Source organism: Thamnophis elegans, chromosome 14 (assembly GCF_009769535.1).
Source record: "Thamnophis elegans isolate rThaEle1 chromosome 14, rThaEle1.pri, whole genome shotgun sequence".
Lineage (NCBI taxonomy): Eukaryota > Metazoa > Chordata > Lepidosauria > Squamata > Colubridae > Thamnophis > Thamnophis elegans.
In genome coordinates, this window is record NC_045554.1 from 13754475 (window position 1) to 13772616 (window position 18142).

The 18142-nt window shown below is 44.5% G+C and overlaps 1 protein-coding gene across 2 annotated transcripts in view; it reads left to right on the forward strand.

Annotated features, from left to right (window-relative positions):
* The window catches only part of WDR90 (WD repeat domain 90), a 76321-nt gene that overhangs the window by 37357 nt on the left and 20822 nt on the right, over nt 1–18142 (forward strand). For both annotated transcript variants that reach the window (XM_032231295.1, XM_032231296.1), the window contains exons 20-31: nt 770–909; nt 3332–3462; nt 4437–4567; nt 8250–8411; nt 10077–10205; nt 11343–11476; nt 11581–11618; nt 12187–12318; nt 13331–13516; nt 14316–14416; nt 15168–15267; nt 16108–16229. In XM_032231295.1, coding sequence (XP_032087186.1) covers nt 770–909; nt 3332–3462; nt 4437–4567; nt 8250–8411; nt 10077–10205; nt 11343–11476; nt 11581–11618; nt 12187–12318; nt 13331–13516; nt 14316–14416; nt 15168–15267; nt 16108–16229 — 1506 coding nt within the window. The remainder of the gene's footprint in view (nt 1–769; nt 910–3331; nt 3463–4436; nt 4568–8249; nt 8412–10076; nt 10206–11342; nt 11477–11580; nt 11619–12186; nt 12319–13330; nt 13517–14315; nt 14417–15167; nt 15268–16107; nt 16230–18142) is intronic.

Consider the following 18142-nt stretch of genomic DNA (forward strand, 5'->3'; position numbering starts at 1 on the left):
CATTGTTCAGAAGGATGGAGGCCCTGTTCGTGTCTTTCCAACCTGCCACCATTGGCCAAAAGGCATCATCGCATACCATCGGCCGCTGGTTGAAGGTGTGTATTGCTCTAGCCTACGACTGTCAGTCCCGACCGGTTCCCAGTTGCATCACTCCCCTTTCTACCAGGAGTGCGGCCTCGACGGCGGCCTGGGCAACGCAAGCCTCGGTGGAGGACATCTGCAGGGCAGTGACCTGGTCATCGCCGTCACCCTTTATCCGTCACTACAAGGTGGACGTTTATGCCTCGGCTGAGGCATCCTTTGGACGGTGCGTGCTGCAAAGGGTAGCTTCTTCAGCTACGGCACCAGACCAGCCTCACTCCCACCCCTGAAGTCTATTGCTTTGGCATGTCCCATGCTTGGATTCCCCAAGCAGCGCACAGGAGAACGACCGTTCGGTCCTTCTGTGTGCGCTGCGAGGGGAATCCAAACCCGCCCTCGGCTTCAGCTGTTCTGGGCCTGGACTTCTTTTTTTCCTATGACATTCCTTGACTTCTAGACTTATTTTGCTTCTTTCAAGCCGGCTGATCCTTCGTGCAAAACTGAACCAGTCCAGTCAGAGGAGGCGTGGCCAGCAATTTGCATAACTCAGTCTCAAGGTTAATGGACAGAGTTAACTCATTCTTGGATTCCCCTCGCAGCACACATAGAAGGACCATTCAGGTAAGTCAGCGGTCGTTTCCTCCTCCTGCCTCCTGTCTCACCTGGGTACCACTCTGTCCCCTTACAGCTTTATGAATTCACGGCCTCCGCCGAAATCCCGTGCGCTGTGGCTTTTCATCCCTTGCAACCTATTTTCGCTTGTGGTTTTGACACCGGCGTGGTCCGAACGATCAGCTTGGCTGCCTCGAGACTACTTGAAGAACACAAGTAAAGCCTTTATGGGATTTGATAGTTACGTTTTGAATGTTTTGCACGCATGGAAGAGGAAGGGGACAGTGATTTGAAAGGAAATATTTCTTCGGAGAAGAAAAAAAAAATGAAATCAATAAAGAGATTAGCCTGTAATGCAGTAAAGACAAACAACAGAACAAATGTACTGATTTAGAATGATCCATTCACTTCTTAGCAGTATTTGGGGCAATACGTCAAATGTTAAGTACAGGTCAGTGTTATCAACCACAACTGGGGACTGACAATTTGGTCATTAAGCGGAGCGGTTGCTAAGGGCAACTGCAACCGTGCTTACAGTCTCGTTTCAGCTTTCGCTTGTTTACAGACCTGTGAAGGTTGTTAATGTGGGAAGGGGTTTCAACATGACTTATTTATCACTGTCGTGACTTGAAACAGTTACTAAGCAAAGACCACCCGTATCGCAACTTTTCTGTTTCTGATGTATCTATTTATATAAAATATTCAACATGGCACTCAGCTCAAAGACTCTGGGCAGCATCCCAAGTCATTATACAAAAATAGAAAAGAAAAATAGCACATGCCACTAAACCAAACTAAAATAATTATACAGTGATTAAAATTAAACTATACTATATGTCACCAATGGGGAGAATTTTACTCATCCTGACCCAAGAGCCTGGAGAAAGAGACACATTTTTATTGCCATTCCAATGGCTGGTGTTGTCCTTTTTACAACAAATAACTCAACTAGCATCACACAACTCTAAAAAATATAGGTAAAAGTAAAGGTTCCCCCACACATATGTGCTGGTCATTCCTGACTCTAGAGGGCGGTGCTCATCTCCATTTCAAAGCTGTCCGAAGACGTCTCTGTGGTCATGTGGCCGGCAGGACTAAACGCTGAAGGCCCATGGAATGCTGTTACCTTCGCACCAAAGGTTGCATTTTTTCATGCTTTCAAACTGCTAGGTTGGCAGAAGCAGGGACAAGTAACAGAAGGAAGCTCACTCTGTTACACGGCACTAGGGATTCGAACTTTCTGATCGACAAGCTCAGCATCTTAACCACTGAGCCACCTTATCCCACTAAAAAATATACTATATTGCAGAAGTAAACTCTAAAATATACTATAGTTACTATAGGTCCCTGAAGCCTTCGGAGCGCTCCAAACAACCCTGTGAGCAAACCGGAAGTGACTTCCGGTTTTCTCGGAGGGTTGTTTTGACGGCTCTGGAGGCTTCAGGGAAGCCTCCTGAAGGTCCCTGAAGCCTCCGGAGGGCCACAGGGGGTGGGGTGGGGCGGGGGAGGCTGTTTTCGTCTTCCCCAGCTCCTATAAAGCCTCTGGAGCCTGGGGAGGGCGAAAAAGCATGCAAAAAATGGGGGGGGGCGCCTGTAGTGTGCGCATGTGCACTGGGGGGATGTTGCACATTGCATTATGGGTGTGGCATGCCCGCACCACCACCCCGTGCTCCCCCCCACAAATGGCACGTGAGCCAAAAAAGGTTCACCATCGCTGCTGTAGTGACTTGGATCAGGAGGAAATCCTGATTCAAATCCTATTGATTAAATAGCTCCGTATGTGAGTTTGAACAAGTTGCCCTCTGGCCAATAACTACTGGTAGTCCTCGACTTATAATAATTCATTTAGTGACCGTTCAAAGTTACAATAGCAGTGAGAACAGTGTCTTATGGCCATTTCTCACACTTTCAACCATTGTAGCATCCCCATGGCCAGGTGACTTACTGACCAATAAAGTCAAAGGGGAAGCCAAATTCACTTAACAATGCTGTTAACTCATTTAAAACCCACGAAAATTCACTTGAGGTGGCTCCGCGGCTAAGCTTGTTGATCAGAAAGGTCGGCAGTTCAGCGGTTCGAATCCCTGGCACTGCATAACGGAGTGAGCTCCCGTTGCTTGTCCCAGTTTCTGCCAACCTAGCAGTTCGAAAGCATGCAAAAATGCAAGTAGCAAAATAGGGACCACCTTTGGTGGGAAGGTAAGAGCATTCTGTGCGACCGGCGTTGAGTCATGCCGGCCACATGACCACGGAGATGTCTTCGGACAGCGCTGGCTCTTCGGCTTTGAAATGGAGATGAGTACCGCACCCTAGAGTCGGGAACGACTAGCACATAGGTGCAAGATGAATCTTTACCTTTATGATTCACTTAACAATTGTGGCCAAAAAAGTCGTAAAATCGGGCAAAACTCACTTAACACATTTCTCACTTATCAGCATAGATTTTGGGCTCCATTGTGCCTGTAGGTTGAGGGCTGCCTGTACGAGGATTGTTATGGGCTTAGAATGATGGGAGACAAACCCAAATGCTTTGCGCTTGTAGGATTTAAAGGGCAATTGTTTTTTGTCATCCGCCTGGTTTCATTCGTCAAGTTCATTCCTCATTTTGCCTTTTTGTTTGGGGGCAACTATTGGACAGGCAGCACCGGGGTCTGATCACAGGCCTGACCTTCTCTCAGGATGGCAACTTCATGTATAGTTCCTGCACGCACGGGACGCTGAGTCTTTATAACTGCGCCATCCAGAAGAGTCACACTGTCCGAGTATTAGGTAAGCGTTCTACTCTCTTTCTGTGTCCTAAAGCAGGACTTTATCATAGGGAGTCCTCAACTTATTTCCGGTCACACAGCAACCGTTCAAAGTCGCAATGGATGCTCCTGAAATGCCAAGTTCTGGAGTTCCAACATTTGCACTCATCCCCACAGTCACGTGTGTTCTGACCTAGGCTACCCAAAAGCACGACGCCAACTCCTTGTCCCGATAAAATCCCTTTTATTTAGTTTAAAGGGAATTCCTCTCCAGCAAAGTCCCAGCCAACAGTCTTTCATGAGATTTCACAACTACAGAACTTTATCAGGCTTGGAGAGCTGCCAGGCTGATATCTCCCAAATGCCATGCTGTAGCAGCAATTACTTGGCAAGGAGTCAGGAACGGATCTTCACCCTAATGAATGGAACTAATTGTCTCCTGCAAACTCCCCTCCCCTTTCGCTCCTCTTTCATTCGCTATGGGAGAAGCCATTCACCGTCCACCTGTGCTTGTATTCCCAAGTTGGACCTTGTTCCTTATCTGTTCCCTTCTCCTGGCAGCTCTGTACATGCGCACCTCGGGAACAGGCTCCAGCTGTTCTTCTGCCCCACTGATCTCCAGTTCCGAAGGCAGCTGATAACTGTTGGATGGCTCTGGCCCCATCTCTGCCTCCGACACATAGCACTCATCAGAGCCTTCCCCAGACTCAGGCCCATGTTCCTCTCCAACCTCTCCATTGTTCGAATCTCCTGCTAATTGTGCTGGCCGCTGGTGGGCCACAACCACATGACTACATTTTGGTTCCAGTGTTCTATGTGGTCTTGTGACCGTGATTTATGGTTTTGGTCAGTTTCCAGCAAAAACCACCAATAGGAATACATTGATTTGATTAATGACCGTGACGTTTGTTTAATGACCACTATGCGAAATAGTGGGAGTTGGATTAACAACCCTCATAGCTTGCAACAGAAATTGACTCTCTGATTCTCATTCAGCAAATGTGGTGTCCCAAGAAAATGACCATGGTCCTGATGCGTTGTCCGTCAGTTGTGATGGGCGTCTCTTGGCCTTTGTGGGACCTTCCAAATACATCGTCACCCTCATGGACGCTCATACTCTGGATGAGGTAACTATTGCTTGTGTCTCAAAAGCCGATAAAATTTCTCGCTCATATAATTCTAGTGAAACTCTGGCGTCACTTTGTGTGAGTTAGGCAGCTATATCAATTTGTTGAATAAATAATAAAGAAAGTAATCGATAAAGACATGGCCTTTTTTCCTGAAACAATAAGACAATATGTGCAATGAGTTTCCCCTCAGCTACTGCTGAGGAGAAACCAAGAAACATGGTCTCCTTTAGATAACAGATAACTATACTAAATGAGTTTACTAATTATTGTATTTTTGGTGTATAAGATGCTCCGAAGTATAAGACACACCTAGCTTTTAGGGAGAAAAACAAGGGCAAAGGAAATCTGCCTCTCAGCTATTTTCCTCCATGCAGCAAACAGCCTGTTTCAGTTTCAGCACAGCCTGATTAGCACAAGCAGCTGATTGTTGGTTTGATCGTCCTCCTGACAATCAGCTGTTTCAGGCTGCAGGGATTGCCATAGCCTATTGCCGCCTCCGTGTGCCTCATTTTCAGCCTCAGCATCCTGTTTTCAGCCTACGGACGACCCATTTGCAGCGCCACACACCCCATTTTCTTCCTGTTTCAGGCGGCGGGGATCGGAACGGCGGAAAATGGGGTGTGCGGAGGCCAAAAATGGGGTGCACAGAGGCAGCAATAGGCAATGGCAATCCGTGCAGCCTGAAACAGCTGATCGTCAGGAGAAGGATCCAACTGACAATCAGTTGCTGGTGCTAATCAGGCTGTACTGAAACTGAAACTGGCTTTTTTTTTTTTTTTTTTTAATATAAAGATTTTATTGGTAAAAAGAAAATACAACATCCATAACTTGTAACAAACAATACAACTACATTTCGCGATATTCCCATACTATCAAATCATTATAAACATCAAAGGTTAGGTATCTTTCCCTCCCTCTTTTCTTCCCTCCCCCCCTTACTTCCTTCTCCCCTGCCTTCCCTCCTTTCTTTTCTCCTTTCCTCCTTTCCTTCCCCGTCCTTTCTCTCCCTCGGTCCCCCCCTCCTTCTCACATACCTTTCCTCCTTCCCTGCCTCTTTCCCTCCTCCTTCCTTTTAATCTCCCTCCTTTCCTCCCTCCTTCCCTCCTTCCTTTCAACTCTCCTTCTCTCTTTCTTTCCCTCCCTCTTTCCCTCTTTACTACCCTCTTCTCTTCCCTCCCTCCTTCCTTCCCCAGTTTTTCCTCTTTCTCCTCTTCTTCTTTCTTCCCACCTTCTTTCCCTTCTCTTCTTTCTCTTCCTCCTCTTTATCCTTCCCCCCTTCTTCTGCCTTTCCTATTCCTCTCCTTTCTCCTCTCCATCCTGACTTCCCTACTGCCCTCCCTCCCTCCCTTCTAACCTTTATTACATTTGCATGTTTTCCTCTGCTGAGGACAACCTGGTTTTCTTTCCCTTTCCTTGCTTGAAGAGGCAAGGATTATAAGTCCTCTCGCCTCATCTAAAATGAAGTTTGATCGCTAATTTTATGCAGGTAATTATAGCGGATTTCCTATCAGCTTTTTAAAGTTTTCCCAACATTGTAGCGTAACAAAATTGCTCGACGGTGGGTTCTCGCCCCTGATACATTTCTCCTTTCGTTTATCTCTCAGTTGTTGTATATTGTTCATTTGAGTTATTAGTTTAATCGTATTAGGTTAGTCAGCTATCTCTTTTTATGTCTAGGTCTTTACTGACTCATCAAGCCATTTGTATAGCTTCTCCCAGACTGTATAAAAGTCTGTGTCTTCTTTGTCATTAATTCGCATCGTCAGTCTATTCATTTCTGCTAGTTCTAAAATTTTATTCATCACCATAGTGTTGGTGGGGGCATTTTCACTCTTCCAGCACTGTGCGTAAACAATCCTTGACGCTGTCAGAATATGGACTAGGAGGTATTGGTCAGATTTGCAAATTTTTGAAACTGGCTTTTTGCTGTTCCCTGCAAGGAGGCAAATTGCTGGGAGGCAGACACTAAAGGGTGGGGCCGGCGGGTGGGCGGAGCTACATTTGGTGTATAAGACACACTCAATTTTTCACCTTCTTTTAGGGCGGGGGAAAGTGCATCTTATACTCAGAAAAATATAGTAATTGCTATCTACAGGAGAGTGTGGTTTTTTGTTTCACTTTATTCTGGAGAATTATTTCTACATGATTTTCTAGGTATCTATCTATTTATCTCCATCCATCCACCTATTTTGTAATCCATTCTTTTTTTACCCATTAAGCAGAATGGGTTGATAGAATAGACTGAATTTCCAAACTTTTGTTGCGGCTCCTCAGTTCCGTACCAGGGACTATAGGGTAAAACTCTTTTATATCCATTAAATCTTCTTTGACAATTAGAGATATGGATTTTTGTGGGAAATTGCCAATCAGAAAATGGTGATTCAAATTCACATCATCACCTCAGTTCCCCTGATCTGCACCCGTTTTTATTATTTAAATAAGATTTAATGAGACTTAAATTTTTAATTAAAATACTTGATAGGTAAATGAAATTCAGCGTATTTTATTAGGTTTCCACATTGCATTTGAAGAAATTAAACATTCTGTATGGGGAGAAAAGTTATTTCTATTGGAATAGTGACAACATATTGTACAATCGGCAGAACATGCACTTACTATGTCCTTTTAGCTTTTTGGCTTTTTGTTGTAGAACTATCACCCCTAAAGCAAAATTGAGATAGCCTTGAAACTGCCAGAGTGGAAAATTTTAAGTCTCAATTTTTTTCTGGTTCACATCTCTGTCAGTCTACCGTTTCAGCCCATAGATTAAAATGTATTTAGCTTATAGCAAGGATCACCCACCCATCTCTCTACTTAGCTATCTATCTGTATCTATCTATTTATTGCCATCCATCCATCCATCCATCACCATTGTCTGCCTGCCTGCCTGCCTTTATCTGCCTGCCTGCCTTTATCTGCCTGCCTGCCTTTATCTGCCTGCCTGCCTGCCTGCCTGCCTGCCTGCCTGCCTGCCTGCCTGCCTGCCTGCCTGCCTGCCTGCCTGCCTGCCTGCCTGCCTGCCTGCCTGCCTGCCTGCCTGCCTGCCTATCTATCTATCTATCTATCTATCTATCTATCTATCTATCTATCTATCTATCTATCTATCTATCTATCTATCATCTATCTATCTATCTATCTATCTATCTATCTATCTATCTATCTATCTATCTATCTATCTATCTATTCATTTATCTCCTCTCCCTCCTTCTACTCATACACATAAATAGACATGTACTTAGACACACATATATGCACAGCATCCACATATCATCTTCTTTTAATGACCCCTTGTGGGATGGACTCTGGGCAACTGAATGGAGTTGAGTCTTTACTGTCCAGATGCCCTTCCTGTCGCCAATGCAGAGTTATATTCAGCAGGCACATTCTCATCCACAGCATCCACATATATAAGCTCAAATATCAAAGTATCTGTGTCGCGATTACGTGTCAAAGATCACTGACAAATGGTGCATCTGACACCACCAGATCACGTCACGCTGTGTACTTTGAGCTCCTAGGGTAAAAAAAAGGAATATAAATCCAAGACATAAGGGTGTCGTTCTCTTCACCTGACCTCCGATGGTTGCCATCCCTAGCTTCTTTGTCCATTTTCTGGCTTAGTACAAATTTAGTTTGAGTAAACAGAGCGTAATGTTAAATTCTTATTTATGCATCTCAGCTGCTAAGGATCGACGTGAGCATCCTGGATCTGGACAGCACGGCCCTCGATGTTGCAGTGAAACTTTGCTTCACTCCTTTCCCTCTCGGCCATCTTTTGGTGTCCACCTCCTCCCAGAAGATTCTAGTGTTGGATGCCAAGTCTGGACGCTTAATCAGAGTGGTAGGAGATCTACAGTTTTTGTTCTCCCTTTCAGAAGTGGGGCTTCCTTGTGATTTCCATGTTTTTCCATTTACCCATTTCTTCTGAGGGACATCCCAACTGTTCTGTGGGTCTAAAATTGCTGGATTATTACTAACTATAGGTAGTGGCATATGGTTTCCTGCTTAAGGAGGGGGTTGGACTAGAAGACCCCCAAGGTCCCTTCCAACTCTGTTGTTCTATGATTTCTATCACTAGTCATCGATAGTTCATTTAGTGGCCATTTTGACATTACATCGGCACTATCATTAAGTGTTGTACCTTATGATTTGTGACGAATGCATCTTTTCTTTTATGGACAGTGAGAGTTTATGCACCAAAGACCAATTCCTTGTGTGTCCAATCACACTTGGCCAATAAAGACTCTACTCTACTCTACTCTACTCTTCTCTTCTCTTCTCCTCTCCTCTCCTCTCCTCTCCTCTCCTCTCCTCTCCTTTCCTCTCCACTTCTATTCTATTCTATTCTATTCTATTCTATTCTATTCTGTAGAATTAAATTCTATTCTATTCTGAAAAAAGTGTCTTATGACAGTTTTTCACACTTACGACCATTGCAGCATCCCCATAGTCATGTGATCAAAATTTGGAGCTCACATTTATGACAGTCGCAGTGTCCTGGGTTCATGTGATTCCCTTTTTCGACCTTCTGACAAGCAGAGTCGATGGAAAAGCCAGATTCCCTTCACAAACATGTTACTAACTTAACAATTGCAGTGATTCACTTAACAACCGTGGCAAGAAAAGTCGTAAAATGGGGCAAAATCTCACAGTTGTCTCACTTAGCCACGTAAATGTTGGGTTCAGCAGAGGACTACTGGTATTGATGTTTGAATGCATGGCTTTGAAGATTTTAAATTGAGGCTGACTCAGCCTTCCATACCTCCGAGGTGGGTAAAATGAAGACCCACATTGTTGGGGGCAAGAGGCTGACTCTGTAAAACCGCTTAGAGAGGGCTGTAAAGCCCTGTGAAGCGGTATATAAGTCTAAGTGCTATTGCTATTCCTTCCTTCTTCCTTCTTTCCTTGTGGTTAGAGTGCAATACTGCAGGCTACTTCTGCTGATCACTGGCTGCCTGAAATTTGGCAGTGTGAATCTCACCAGGCTCAAGGTTGACTCAGCCTTCCATCCTTCCGAGGTGGGTAAAATGAGGACCCAGATTGTTTGGGGGCCAAGAGGCTGACTCTGTAAACTGCTTAGAGAGGGCTGTAAAAGCACTTTGAAGCGGTATATAAGTCTAAGCACTATTGCTATTGCTCCCTTCCTTCCTTCCTTCCTTCCTTCCTTCCAAGGTGTGCAGTGGGTTAGAACGTAGTATTGCACGCTAACTCTGCCAGCAATTCAAATCTTACCAGGCTCAAGGTTGACTCAGCCTTCCATCCTTCCGAGGTGGGTAAAATGAGGACCCAGATTGCTGGGGGCAAGAGGCTGACTCTGCAAACCACTTAGAGAGGGCTGTAAAAGCACCATGAAGTGATATATAAGTCTAAGCACTATTGCTATTGCTATGTACTGCCTGACACCTGAAGGGGTGAGCCGAAGTTGTCATCTGTACAGGAATATGCTAAGGATTTTGCTATTTAATGAGTGGGATCCAATGTTAGTGATAATTTCTATCGTTTGCAGATCCCTCAAGTTCACAGACAGTCTTGTTCTTCTTTAACGCTGAGTCCTGATGGCCGGTATGTTCTCACAGCTGGTGATAGGACTATCAAAGTGTGGGATTATGAAATGAGATTTGATGTCAGCTGCCAGGTAAGTAAGTCGGGGCAATCTTAGATTTCTCTTCCTTCCTCATGACTAATGAATGGTCACTTGAGAGGCATTTTAAAATAATACAACAATATTATCGGGTTAGTGATTTTCTGTCTTCACTGTGAGTTATATTGTGTTGGGGGGGGTGCAATGGGGGAGCTCAACCAATCTCATTGTACATATGTTGTGCGCTGACAAATAAATAATAATAATAATTTTAATTATTATTACAACATTCAGTTAAAGAATGTTAACAAAAATGGACTAGAATGGAACCAGTGAGGCAGAGAGTGAGTGAGTGAGTGAGTATGTGTTTGTGTGTGTGTGTGTGTGTGTGTGTGAGAGAGAGAGAGAGGGAGGGAGGGAGGGAGGGAGAGAGATGGAGATGGAGAAAAGGGAGAGGGGGTAGAATAAGTTACCCGCTACATGACTTAAATAATTTAAGGTTTAGATAAATATTTGCTGCTCTTACCTTCTAATTATTAATTAATATCTCTGAGCGGTGTGGTAGCCTAGGGATGGAGCTTTCACCTCACAATCAGGAGACTATGAGTTCGATCCTTTGTAGTGGCAGGTAGTTCTCTCTCTGGGTGCAATGAGTAATTATTTGCTGGAGAGAAGAGAGAGAGATGCCCTCACATGGCCTCCCTTATATATACAGCTTCTTAAAGTGGCAGTGACCCTGCTGACTCGTCATCATCTCGGTTTACAGCCTTACAGCAGCTATTAAATCTTCACTACCCTGACATTAATTGAGGGCCACATCAGGACTGTGGTTGACTTTGAGGGAGCGGATGGGCATGGCTGACTGGGTGGGCATGGCCAGCTTGACACCATTCACTGGGCATGGCCGACTGGATGGGTGTGGCCAGCTTGACACAACTCCCCAAACTGTTGGCATGTTTCCTCTTCGTATTGGGTAGTCCGGGCCGATGCGACACAGGCCAGCCCATTACATTTTCCAGGTCGGCCTTTTAGGCTGGATCTGACCACATTGCGGGTCAGATCCGGCCTGCAGGCCCTGTGTTTGACACCCCTGCTCTAGTGATAAACCCTGCCTAGGAACAATGTTAACCCCAAGCCATGCAAATGAAGCTCTGAAGGAGAAAGTTGGTCTTCTGCTTTTCTTTTTCCCAGGTGTTCATTGGTCACTCTGAACCAATACAGCAGGTGAGGTTCACTGCTGACCAAAAGCAGGTCTTCAGTGTTGGAGATGCCATCTTCCTGTGGGATTTCCTAGGCGTCTTCGCAGAGGAGACCTTCAGGGATGAGTAAGAACTCAGTGTTTCTTCATTAACACCTTGAAGATACTTTTTCTGAACCCACCTCTAGATTTGAATCTTGTCATCTCATTTGGACTCTGTTCTCATTGCAGGATCGATTCCCCTAGGCCCTTAGCGCTTCTTCCAGTTGGTAAGTTGGCATTTGCTTTTGAGTAACACAGTGGGTGTTGCACCTCCCGTAGCAAGCAATAGCACTTAGACTTATACACCACTTCATAGTGCTTTACAGCCCTCTCTAAGCGGTTTACAATGTCAGCCTATTATTTTCCCCAACAATCTGGGTCCTCATTTTACCCACCTCAGAAGGATGGAAGGCTGAGTCAACCTTGAGCCAGTCAGGATCAAGCTGCTGGCAGTCGGCAGAGTTAGCCTGCAATACTGCATTCGAAGGAAGGAAGGAAGGAAGGAAGGAAGGAAGGAAGGAAGGAAGGAAGGAAGGAAGGGCAATTGCCATACCACTTAGACTTATATACCATTTCACAATGCTTTCCAGCCCTCTCTAAGAGGTTTACAGAGTCAGCCTCTTGCCCTCAACAATCTGGGTCCTCATTTTACCCACCTCGGAAGGATGGAAGGCTGAGTCAACTTTGAGCCTGGTGAGATTTGATCTGCCAAACTGCTGGCAGCCAGTGATCAGCAGAAGTAGCCTGCAGTACTGCCTAACTCATCCTCCCATGTTTCCTCTTGTTTGTACACAGATGCTAATTTGGAGAAGGTACAAAATTCACCTCCTGGCTCCAGTGATGCCCCCCGCCAGCTGGTTCCTTTGCCTACAGTGGTGTCTCCTCCATGCCTGGATCTCAGCGCTCTGCACCGACTGGTTGAGCATGGTGAGCAAAGAGGATTCATCACCATAGTAACCTATAAAATTCTACAGGCAACTTAAAACCCTCTCCTGGTTGTCCATCCCCTGACTTCCCAGAGACGTTTGATCCAAACGTCTTGCATTTCCATTCAAGATGATACCTGTCATTCCATAAAGTAGGCCTTTATGGAAAACCTTCCAGCCAAAAATTATACATAGCAATGTTTTACCTGTAAATGACTTTTTCTGTTTTAATCGCAATAATACGCCTACAAACAACTGCTTTAAATTCAATGTAAATCGTTCTAAACTTCACTATAAAAAATATGATTTCTGTAACGGAGTTGTCAAAGTGTGGAATGCCCTTCCTGATTCAGTTGTCTCAGCTACAAATTTTCACAGTTTCAGTCACAATTTGACTGAACCTTATTTCATACTTAAGTGGTTAGTAGAGGGGCCGTGCATAACTGCACTAACGTGCCTATTGTCCCTGTCACTGTTTTTTTAAATTTTCTGATTTATGTTCTCGTTTTTGTTTGACAAATGCCAATAAATAAATAAGGGAAGGAGAAGATAATTGGTCCATTGGAATTTGGGCGGATAATACATTCAAATAAATAAACCATGGAAAATAAATAAAGACTGCTCCTTTCTCTTCGACAGTTTTCTGTCTTGGTCTCCAATCTCACTTCCTTCTGCACGAAACAGGGATTCTGACCTGGTTGCAATTCTCAGAAGGTGCCTGTGAGAATTTAACTATATCGTTTTCTCTTTATGGGATTGCCAGCGTGGGAATATTCTTCCTTGTCCAGAATTCCTTTTCCAAGACAGCCATGAAGACCCTTTTAAAGATGGTCTCTGCAGTGGGAAGATATATAAATGAGGCAGCTTCCGGATGGATTCTATTCTTTTATTCCGCTTATCTTCTAAAACAATGTCTCTCAATCTTAGGTCTCTCCACGTCTTCCAATTATTCTAAAAGTATATGGAGCCAGTTGCTTCCTTCCTGTCATTTTCCTTTCCTTTCTCTCTTCCAGACACCTGGTCTGACTCTGAAGAAGAAAAAGAAGCCTGTTTGAAAGGAAAACATGGGGAAGCTGTTAATGGGACTACTGGCCACTCAGTTCTTGTGCTGAATGATGTTGTCCAACATGAAGAGCCTCTGGCTGTGAAACCTGACCTCACTCCAATTTGTTCAAGCCCTCGCAGTCCTGCAGGAGGGGGTGAGTTGACATATCCCAGTGCTTTTTTTAAAAAAAATCCACATTTTAAGGGAGGAAAAGTGAATAGGCTCAGGGTCACCATGGACCGTGAGATGAATAGCAAATAAATTTGATCGTAATAAAGTTAAGCACCATCGGCATTGACAAAATCGCCATCGGTCAACTGCAAAAGACAACCTTGCTCACAAAAGCTTACATCCTGTGACTTTTAATATTGTCAGACATCCAGATCTGCCTATCCCAGGTCCTTGGGATGGACTTGAGAGGCGGATAAAAATGACAAATCTAGTCTGAACATCTGGCTGAGTGTGTGACAGAATGAAGCTCAGTGATTGGTTTCCAGCAATGGGTATCAGAAAAAAATGATTAGATATTTGTTCTTTCTTTCCTTTTTTTTTTAAAAAAAAAACCAACAACATATTTTTATTAAGCAATTTGAAAAAAAAAGACAAACGAAAAGAGAAAAATTAAAGAAAGATAAAACATGAAATGAATGAACAGGGGATCTACAAATATCATGGAACTGGATTAGAATTTTGAATGTATAATTAACTGCTTTTAAACACTAGAACATATCATTTTATAAACAACAGTGTCACTGTTAAAATGCAGGCAGTTCATAAATATCAGTGGCAGAAGTTAGCACAGTACGAATCATAAAATGAGACTCAAAGTTACAGTACGTTCTATCCCAAGAGACTTACCCATCTCTCTGGATTTAATTGATCTTTTTAGAGCTAGAATATTAAAACTTTATGCTAAGACAAACTCAGTCTGTTTGCTTTTTCTCATGTGCTAGACAGAGGGAAGGAAACGAAAGGCTCTTTACCCCAAAATATCATCCGTCCAGACTGCTACCGTCACTTCATACCCCGTTTCAAATCTTCTGCCCCTTCCAAGGTGAGACCTGGCTTAAAAGTCTGGGAAGAAATTATTGTCAGTTGTTGATTTATAGTATAAAACTAATTTGCGGGGTTTTGCTCAGCCGTCAGTCCTGGTTTACGAATCTTTGACAGCCATGGATAGAAAGACAATACAGAGGGTGGTGAGCACAGCAGAAAACATCACGGCCTGCCTCCTGATATCACTAGACGAGATCGCTAGGACTCATATTATGACGGTTGCAGTTTCACGGCGTCATGTGATCTCCCTTTGTGAGCTTCTGACAAGCAAAGTCAATGGGGAAGCCCGATTCACTTAATGACCGTGTTAATAATTAAACAACTGCAGCGATTCACTGAATAAACTCTGGCAAAAAAGGTCGTAAAATGGGGCAGAACTCACTTAACAAATGCCTCGCTTAGCGCTGAGCTTTCAGGCTAAGTTGTGGTTGTAAGCTGAGGACCACCTCAGAGGTGGAATTCATCAGGTTCTGATCAGTTCTGGAGAATCAATAGCGGACATGTTGAATAGTTCAGAGAACTGGTAAATACCATCTCTGGCTGGCCGCGCCCCCATCTATTCTCTGCCTCCCGAGTCCCAGCTGATCGGGAGGAAATGGGGATTTTTCAGTATCCTTCCTCTGCCACGCCCACCAAGCCACACCACGCCCACCAAACCACACCCACAGAACCAGTAGTAAAAAAAATTGAATCCCACCACTGGACCACCTGTATAGCAATTTATACTGGGCTCATGTTTGGCTTTCAAGGTATTTTCTTCTCCAACTGCTAACGAGGGTCTGAAGCTGAAAGCTGTGATTGGCTACAACGGGAACGCCCGTGGGAACATGGTGTGGAACCCTGACACAGGTACAGCCATAAAATGAAACCCCAGATTTTATCACCTTCATTTACCAAGCCCTCAGTGGAAAAATGGCAGGATTTGGGATCTTTTGGAAGACTTTCTAAATCTCATTTTTTAAATAAATAAATAAAAACGTGGTCCAAATCTATCAAATCAACTTAGTTTGAATATTCTCTTCGGCCCACACCATTCCCTTTGCAGAATATCTGTTGTGGCCTCTTGGCCATCGGCCGCTCCAGCAGCCAAATCAGAGGAGGAGGAGGAGGTGTGGGAGTCAGAGTCAGCATCAAGGCAACCTGAGAGCTCCAGTGGGGGAAGACAGAGTGGAGTTGGCAGAGAGAGAGAGGCATAGGTGGGCCATTGGTCAGCCCTCAGATGGAGAGTCAACAGCCCCCAGATCTGGAGGTGGTTGATGATGAGAAGGAGGAACAGCTGGGTCCAGTGCCTGACAGTAGGCAGAGAAGAGGAGAGCAGTGGAAATCGATGGGGCGGTCCTTGGGACGAAAGAGCCACCTTTGCTAGCAAAGCCCCACCTTAACTCTGGGGATAAAAAGCAGGGGGCAGAGATGAATAGGTATGGCAGACAACTATTCATCTCCCTGCTGGACAGGCTTGTTAGCCTGCTGGGTGAGAGAGAGAGACTTTTTGCCACGGCTGCTGGCACTTCTAATTAAGGAAACATTTAGTTAACTACAGTGGGTTTGTCATGCTTGGTCAGAACAATATCCTTAAGTCTAGCTGCATGTTGTAACCTGGGGGAACATAAACATATTATCAGGGGGAAGTGGTGGTGGTGGGGGAGAGATTCTAGTTGTGACAGGTTCTTTTTTCCTCCTCTCTGCTAGGTTTCTTTGCCTACAGTTGTGGTTGCGTGCTGATTGTGGAAGACTTGCACTCTGGATCCCAACAGCATTGGCTGGGTCACCCAGAAGAGATTTCAACCTTAGCTCTCAGTCATAATGCCCAGGTATGGTCACCCCACCATTTTTCTATAGATAAGTTTATCAGAATCACAAATACGTTGGTTGGATCAGATGAAATGGGGATTCATTGAAGCTCAATGCCAAATAGCATCCAAAAGTAAATCAGAGTCCAAGGCAAAGGATTGCTCAAAGTTCCAATTTATTAAGAGAGCCACGTTGGCACATCTGGGAAAACCCGAATCTGGAAGCTTCCCGATTTTCCCCACCCAGTTGAAAGTTCAAGATCTTGCCCCCACACCCACAAGTCCATCACATGGTCCAATCTCCCACTGCCATGCTGGCAGTTCCACCCATCCAGTTTCAGTCAGGTGCAGAGGTGCAGAGACAAAGGATGACCTTGGCTTTCTAGAAAGAATGTTGTTATGGCTACATATCATCTAACTCTGTACAATCCCCCCTCCCATTTCCCCACAATAGAAAAGGCATAGTAGAATAATAGAAAGTGTGGAAGGCCAAAGATCCAAAAGAAAAGAGGGCTGCAGGCCTGACACTCAAATTGTGATAATTTTTGAATAAAAGGCAACCCTTCACTTATGGCCATAATTGAACCCAGAATTATGGTTGTAAGTTATAGCTGTTGTTCAACGGGGTCACCGTGCCTAATTTTATGGACTTCTTTGTGGCTGACATTAAGCAAATGCTGTAGTCATTAAGCAAATGTTGCGGTCGTTAAAGAAGTCCATTTTCCCAATGGGCATTTTCTTTCCTCCCAGAAACTGGAAATAAATACTGGAAATGGGCAAAAACCCACCAAAAATTATAGTTGCTGCAAATGCATATAAATGTGAACGGGTTACCAAGTTCCCAAAATGTGATCTTGTGTGTGTGTGTGTGTGTGTATGTGTGTGTGTTCAGAACTCTCTCTCACACACACATACAAATAAGCATGCATATTTTACATCCATTGGGCTTTTCATGTAAGTGGGCAGGGTGTTTTTTTTTTTTTTTTGCAATAGCCCATGCAGTAAGCTATTTAATTATATATAGACAGTATGAGTGGGAGAAAGCAATTGATTCTGAGCTCTCTCTAAAGTTAAGATATGTTCTGGTGATTCTTCTCTTGTCTTGAAGCTTATGCTCTTTACCATCTCTGTTAAAACAATGTTGTTGTTAGTTGCAAAGTCGTGCCCGGGCCATCGCAGCCCCATGGACAACGTTCCTCCAGGCCTTCCTGTCCTCTATCATCCTCTGGAGTCCATTTAAGCTCACGCCAGCTGCTTCAGTGACTCCATCCAGCCACCTCATTCTCTGCCGTCCCCTTTTTCTTTAGCCCTCAATCTTTCCTAGCATGAGGCTCTTCTGCAGGGAGTCCTTCCTTCTCATTAGGTGGCCAAAGTATTTGTGTTTCCTCTTCAGGATCTGGCCTTCTAAAGAGCAGTCAGGGTTGATCTTCTCTAGGACTGACCTGTTGGATTGCCTTGCAGTCCAAGGGACTCGCAGGAGTCTTCTCCAGCACCAGAGTTCAAAGGCCTCCATTCTTTGGCGTTCAGCCTTCCTTATAGACCAACTTTCACAGCCACACATTGCAACTGGGGGGGGAGGGGAATTGTTAAAACAATAACTGTATCTTAATATGCTTTAGCCCTGCTGGAAACTTCCTGTGGGTTTCTTAATCTCGAGACCCAGGGACATCACAGTCCTTTGTCTGTAAGTGGTTTTGAGCAGCATTAAAGATTCATTTTATCCCCATTTCTCTCTCTCCCTCTGTGTGGCTTTCAGTTGCTTGATTTTTTTAAAATCCTAATTGCCTTTTCCTGTTCGTTAAACAGTTAATCTCCTAGCTCCATGATGGTGAACCTGTGCCACCTGTGCCAGACGTGGCACGCAGAGCCCTCTCTGCTGGCATGTGCGCCACAGAGGTCAGATCTCCGTGGTGTTTCTTTTGTGAGCTTCTGAA